The 6998-nt window shown below is 43.9% G+C and overlaps 1 protein-coding gene across 5 annotated transcripts in view; it reads left to right on the top strand.

The window, feature by feature from the left end:
- The window catches only part of STXBP5 (syntaxin binding protein 5), a 267766-nt gene that overhangs the window by 102485 nt on the left and 158283 nt on the right, over nt 1–6998 (top strand). For all 5 annotated transcript variants that reach the window (XM_019526951.1, XM_019526950.1, XM_019526954.1 and 2 more), the window contains exon 5: nt 5246–5380. In XM_019526951.1, coding sequence (XP_019382496.1) covers nt 5246–5380 — 135 coding nt within the window. The remainder of the gene's footprint in view (nt 1–5245; nt 5381–6998) is intronic.

Here is a 6998-nt window from a genome sequence, read left to right as displayed (position 1 = left end):
GCCAGCTACCCACTTTCCCTGCTGGTGCAGCCCAGCATGGCCCCAGAGAGCCCCTGCTAGCCCACTCTCTTGCTGCCCCACTCTGGGCCCCTACTGACTCTGCACACTGGTGCAGGCCCCACGCTCCGGCCCAGCTGTTGCTGCACTCCCATGTGCCCGCTTGCTCCCACTCCCCTGCCACCTGCTGCAGCCATTTCCCCACTTTCCTGTCTGCCACTGCCGCCACTCCCCTCCCCCCCTCCCACCACTCCAGCACCACATGGTTCCCGGCTGCAGTGTTGGGCCACAGGACATAGCAGGAGCTGACCTTGCCCCCAGTCTTCTTGGCTGGCTCCATGCAGTGCTGGCTGAGCTGGGCCAGCTCCTGTTGCCACCTGCAGACTTGGCTGTGCAGGTGGGACATGGTGCTGGAGCAGCAAGCAGGGGGGGATGGAGAAGCATCAGAAGGGCAGTGGTAGACAGGAGAGGGAAGTGGCAGCGAGCAGGAACATGGGGCCTGTGACTGTCCCAGGGCCAGGAGCAGCAGGAGTATGGAGCCCAGGCTTGGAAGAGCTCTGGCAGGGGCTCTGCTTGGTGCAGGTGGGGGGGGGCATGGGGGAGGGCGCAGGCTGTGGGCAAACATTCCCCCTCCACATATACCACATTCCTCCCCAGCCACCCTTCCCCCATGCACTCATAGCCCCCTACAAACCCCATACCCACCCACATGCTCCTCAACCCCACATACCCCCCTGCATGCTTTTCTCCCCACAAACCCCACAAGCACATACCCTCCCCTACACTCTACATACCCACACACCCACAAACCTATACCCACACACGTACCCCATACTCCCACAATGTACAAAAGTAAGACAGTATTTTAAGCTATTATACTATCACCTCTACATATACTACACAACCACATGTAAATCAGGACAAAAATATTTTTTGAAATTAAATTAATGAATGTTGTAGTACATGTCTGATTTTTAGAATATAATTGGTATTTTTCTGGTTCTGAGATGGCAAAACCTGTTTCTGAAAAGATTACTTCTGGGGCCAAGGGGAGGGACTTCTGGTGGCAAAGGTCAGGGGTTAGAGGGTGGGACTTCCAGTCCCAAGATGGCAGCCAGGGGCTGGGGCATTTGTGAAGGGGCAGGGCTACCCATGTGGCCCTCAATGGCTTGCCCTCCACTCTAAATAATTGCCCACCCTGTCTTATCAACCACTTGCCTCAGGCTCTGTTGGAGGTGGGAGGGGGTGGAGTCTGCTGATCTTCTGCCAAGCAAACCCCGGGTGCGGTCCCAAGGTGGTGGGAGAGGGGGTTTAACCCCCCCTGTCTTCTCTCCACCTGAGCCTGCCTGCCCATGCCCCCCACCCCCTCTGCTGCAGCAGGGAAAAGTCTGTCAGGAGCTGCCACCCTCAGCCCCCCCAGGCAGACCCAGCTGGGTTTCCCCCCCACCACACACTTTGTCAGCCAGCCCTCACTGCTCCGGCTAGGGAGCCAGATGGGTGGGGCCAGCTCTGCTCTCTGGCGCAGATAGCACTGCCCAGCCCAGGTCAGCAAACTATCCTGGGATGCTGGTGGGCTGTGATTTAATTTGAACCAGGAAGGGTTCTGAGACAGAAGTTTCATAAACTGGTTTGACCAAAATCGGTCAAGTCTGATACTACTTTCAGCAAGGTTCATCTTAAGCCAGTTTAAGCCATTTTTAAACTGTTTATGTGGACTGAATATCTTTTTTTCGTTACAAGTTTAAACCAGTTTCTGATCACTTAAGTGGGTTTATATGTAACTTCTGTCCCTAGCCCTAGTGCAGCCAGTTGCAGACCCAACCCTACCCTTTTGTCCTTATTCCCATTTCAGGCAATTGGTTGCCCAGCACTCTCTGTTATTTCACAGGGTCCTAGTTAGAAGAACTAGCCAGTCCCAGTTCCTCACACTAGCCCCATCTCCTCAGACTTCTTCTCCTACTCTATTCTTATTCTTTTAATTTTGTATTTAGATTTGACTATTTCCTCTTCCATTCTGCCTTAGGGCCATCAGAAAGGTCACTAGAAGCATAGAATGGACCGTCTCTCTGCTCTCTACCTCCCTGGGTAGTAGCCACTGTAAAGGGGAATCTGATGTATTTTCATAATCCTAGCCTGGAGTGCTTTTTTTAAAGCCTGGATATTACTAAAGGCTATGAGGGACTTGATTATGTGCAGCTGGAAAGAAATGTTAGAGAGCTTAGATACTAAAATTAAATTCTCCACCAAACTTGTGCTACCTGGGACTTTTTCCCAAAGGCATATAACACGGACTTGAGCAGATTTTCATTGGGATGGCATAAGGTGAATACCTGACAGGCAGGTGTCTTTTTGCCAGATTGCAAGCCTGCTTCAGTATGTTGGGGCAGTAAAACTGTTCAAAGAAAAGTCTCAATATTCCTCTTTTTATTGTGGGTAAAACACAAGTCTTGTTCTTGAATACTGGCCTTTTGTGGCCAATAGGTGAAATTTCAGCACAAATGCTTATAACTATGCCAACCTTTAAACAGCTTTCTTTGCATAAAGGAAAGAATTGTGGCCTTACTAGACAGCAGTATTAGTCCTCTTCCCACCTCCCACCATGCCTCTCATGTGCATGTACATATGAATAAAATTCAGTAACCTAAGCAGCATTACTGAGAGTTGGCTGCAAGCCTCATCTTGGTTCTAAAGAAGCAACACTTGGTAAATGCTATCAAGCAGTGTGATAGGGTTGTATCAACAAAAATTCTGTAAGAATAAATATTGTTTCTCTAGTTGCTTAGACTGATTTTTTTTTTTTTTTTTTTTTTTAAAAGGAATGAAGATGCATTTAACCTGACCCTTTTTTTTAGAAAACAAAACTTATCTTTTAAAAAAGTATATCAGTTGTTTGTTTGACTCCTTCCCCTCTCCTCCCTCCTGACCTGTGACCCTACCCATGGTTCACTGGAAGTAGGTGAAAACCAACAGTCATGGGTGACTGGTGCTGCCTTAGTTGGGGGGGCATGTAACCCCCCCCGACCAGTCCCCCCAATGGGGGGGGGGGGGTCCCCCAGGAGATCCTGCAGACTGGGGAGGGTTTCCCTGGGCGATCCCGTGATGGCCAATTACTGCAGCCGCTTCCGGAAGCACACCTAACTGGCAAGCGCGGCCAGGCAGGGGGTGCATCAGTGCTCTCAAAGGGTGCACATGCACCCCCTACGCATTGCCACTGTCAACAGTGAAATATTTTGGATTCAACAAGCTGGCATTTACCAACAAAACAAAATGCCGTCAGAAAATTCCCATGAAACTTTCCCATGCTTTCTTCCTCCCCAAATCCCTCAAAGCAATTATGAAAAAAATTTTGATTTTTAAATCTTAAAACTAAAACTATTCTCTACTTAGAGTTTTGACTACACTTGGCATCAAGTTTGAATCCAGAATTACCGTTCAGATCTTACCTTTTTAGTAAAGACCTGCCTTTCTTTAAACATATGAACAGTTTCAAATACCAGTGTGGCAGTATTGTACTAGGGGAGAGATGGGGTAAAAGTCTGGATCCGTTAAAGTAAACTGCAAAATTTCACTTGATTTGGTGCCTTGCTTTAACCCAGTGGGGACCAGTTTTTGTGATGGGCTTGTCATGTACCGTATTTACCTAATCCAAGATGACTCTGAACTTAATAATTAAATTCTCTACATAGAAAACGTAGAATTTTTTTTTTTTACAATTTTCCATGTGTAAAATCTTATTATTGGAGGGTTGTTTTAAATTCCCATGGTTGTGGTGGGGAAAGCAGTGAAAGAGGGGCAGGAGTGAGGAGTCAAGGAACCCAACCCTGCTCCTTGCCTCTCAGCATCTGCTACCCTCTGCAGTGCTTGTGCTTAGCTAGCTCCCTCCTCCCCACCTGTCCCGCCCGGTGCCTGCCTCCTGATGTGATATCTTTTCTTCCCAACTGCCACTTACCCTCCAGCTCTAGCTCTAGCTCCAGCTCCAGCCTGACTCTGCTCCAGCTTGGGGCATGGAGTTCTGTTCTGGCCCCAGCCCAGCCACGCAATAGCTGTTGCAGTGGTGATAGCTTTGGCTGAGCTGCAGAGCTAGAGCCCAGGCCAGAGCTGCTGCCATGACTGCTGCTGCCATCAGGCCAGACTGGGGCCAAAGCAGCCGTGTGCTCCATACCCTAGGCTGGAGCAGGGCTGGAGCCCTTCCAGAGCTGGAACCAGAAGGTAAGCAGTGAAAAAGGGAGGTGAGGGTAGGGCACAGGTGGTGATGGAGTGGCAGGAGGGTAGTGTTGATTTTGATAAAATTTCAGTCGAAAGTTTGAACATGGTATTGTTATACTTTTCTGTAAATAAAGTTCAGGAATTTGTTAGATTTAGATTTTTTTCTTAGAATTTCCTTTGGAACTGAAATTGCCATGCTTAAAACCCTTTAGTGAAGATAAAAATTAGTTCTCAAATACTGGCAGGAAGTGTTGAGCAGCATGGGATCCATAGAAAGTTCTAGGTAAAAAACATAGTATTTTTTGTATATGAGACCTGGCATGTCCCTGCAAACTTAATGACTCTTTGATTCCTTGTCAAACCCTCCTTTTTATACTATAGATCTTCTGCCTAGCACTGGGAAGATAAAAACATGAGCCAAAGGAAAGAAAATGTGATGTAAAACTGTAAAAAGTTGACAAGGGAAAGGTTGAAACTACTTTTAAAACACTTCCTTGAAATGATGTTTGTTTTACGTTTTTGTTTTGTTTTCTTGATTTTTTTTTTGTTTGTTTTTTGTTAGATTAAAAGTGTTTAGTAACTTTTATACTGTGTTTGATATCTTATATTTGTATATCTATTACCTGACCTCACTTGAAACCAGCTTATAAAACAGGGTAACTTCTTAAAATCCTTTATGCCCTTGAAATTCAGTAGATTATATTGTTAATTTAAAAATGCACTTGGAGACTTAAATAAGATTAGAGTGTTTTACAATAATAATATAAACTGGCAACAGTCCCGAATAAGTATTCAGTATTTAAATTTAAGCTCTGTCATTTATTCTAAAGTTAACCTTCACACCTGAAATTTTTCTTTTAGATTTTGGACAGGTTTTTAAATAACATAGTTTCAGAAGCTATTCTTTTATTTCATGGTTGCAGCTGAACAGAGAAAAATTAGAAGAAAATTTTTTTTTCTAATGTTTGGCTTTAGCAAAGTGTTTATCAGATTTACAGAAGGTTTTCTTAATTCCTTTTTTTGGATCCGTTCTCTCTTGCAGGATAACATTTTGCCATCTGCCTTTTCAAAGTAAATGGCTATATGTGGGCACTGAAAGAGGAAACATTCATATTGTCAATGTGGAATCCTTCACTCTCTCAGGCTATGTCATCATGTGGAATAAAGCCATTGAACTGTGAGTTTCGTTAGTTTTACCTAGCTAAAAACTATTTTTTTGTCCTAAATACTTTAGATAGTAACGTAGAAATATTATTCTGTTATCTGAAGTGTCCTCTGTAATCTGCGTACTGAACAGCACACCTAAAGAAAAAAATCGCTCAGCTTGTTTTGTGATAGGATGTTTTGCCAACCTAGTTGTGCGTAATGTGTTTCAATATTATATTGATTTCATTTATTTGCTTTATGGTATTTGGAATATCTGTTTTTTGTTTTGTAGTTTTTAGATAATTTTGTGACTGGATTTTCTAGATATAAACGAAAATATCTTTAATATCTTTTGTATCTACAACATCACTCTTATACTACCTAGATATAAAAGTAATTTCAGAAAACAGCATAAATTCAGAGAAATGTATATCCAGTCTGATGGGTGGGCAACCTTATGTTAATAGTAGGTCAGATCCTAAGGAGGGTCAAAGGGGAGTTGACCTGATGTCCGCTTCATAATGGGAACATGTGGTGGATTGCCTTGCTGTCCCTCCCCCCACAACCCTTAAAATTCCTCCTACTCAAAATAAGAGCTGGGGGCTTCATGGTTGTCTTGAGCTGGAGGAAAATCTGAAATGGGGGAGTATGTGAGAGGAAGAACATCCAAGATGCCTTGCAGCCGTATGCCACTCGCTCTTTCTGCAACATTGCTTACCACTCCCACCAGTCCCCACTATTCGTAACATGTACCCAAGCCCCTCACCACCTCTGCCAGTCCAAGGCACTGTAGGCTTGCTCTTGACTGCCCACTGCTGAGTACTGCATAAAATCTTTGTTGGTTTTGAATTGCTCAGCCTCTGATTTGTACATAAAGTTCTATATATCAAAAGTATGACTTTTTGTACATCTCTACTCCTAACATTGAACAAATGGGTAACAATTTTGGATCCTTTAAGATTTCCTTACTAATTTGTCCCACTGTAAGATAGCAAGGAATAAATCATTTATCTGAATTTAACTTTATTAAATTTACTCAGATATTTGAGGGTGCACTGACATGCACAAATGATTCTAGTATATTCTGAGAAACAAAAAACAGGCCGTAAAAATAGTGAGAGACTACCAGCATCTTCAGCACAAAACATAATTAAAGGAGCAGTCTCATGTGCAGCATATGGTTTGTAGGCCTTTGAGTTATTATATAATTCTTTTTTTGATTTGTAAACTGCAAAATTTATATTTACTCATATACTACACCTTTTCCCCAAAAATCAGCCCCTCAGAATTGTGTGTTTTAATTGGGGAGGCAGATTTTTCTGGCTGGAATAGAAACAATTACTGCTACTTCAGTGCTACTCCTACTTCAATTACTGCTCCACAAAGCAGCATCAGTGGCATTAGTATTCAGGCAACTGAGGGGACTTATTGTTCTTCAATCCACTGGTGTCTTTTTTGATGGTCTTAATGTTCCATTTATCAAGCTAACCTTTCTTCTAGTAATTTTGCTGTTTGATCTCTCTTCTATTTCCATAGCCCTGCAGACTGTCTTTTTTACAAAATCACAGATTCCCTTACGGAGACCAGTCTTCAGCAACAGCTAGGGCACCAACTTCTAGTTAACCAGGAAAGGGGGGGGGGGGGGGGGC

The sequence above is a fragment of the Gavialis gangeticus genome, unplaced genomic scaffold (assembly GCF_001723915.1).
Source record: "Gavialis gangeticus isolate Ggan-Ray unplaced genomic scaffold, GavGan_comp1, whole genome shotgun sequence".
Classification (NCBI taxonomy): domain Eukaryota; kingdom Metazoa; phylum Chordata; order Crocodylia; family Gavialidae; genus Gavialis; species Gavialis gangeticus.
This window is presented reverse-complemented; position numbering and strand designations above follow the sequence as displayed.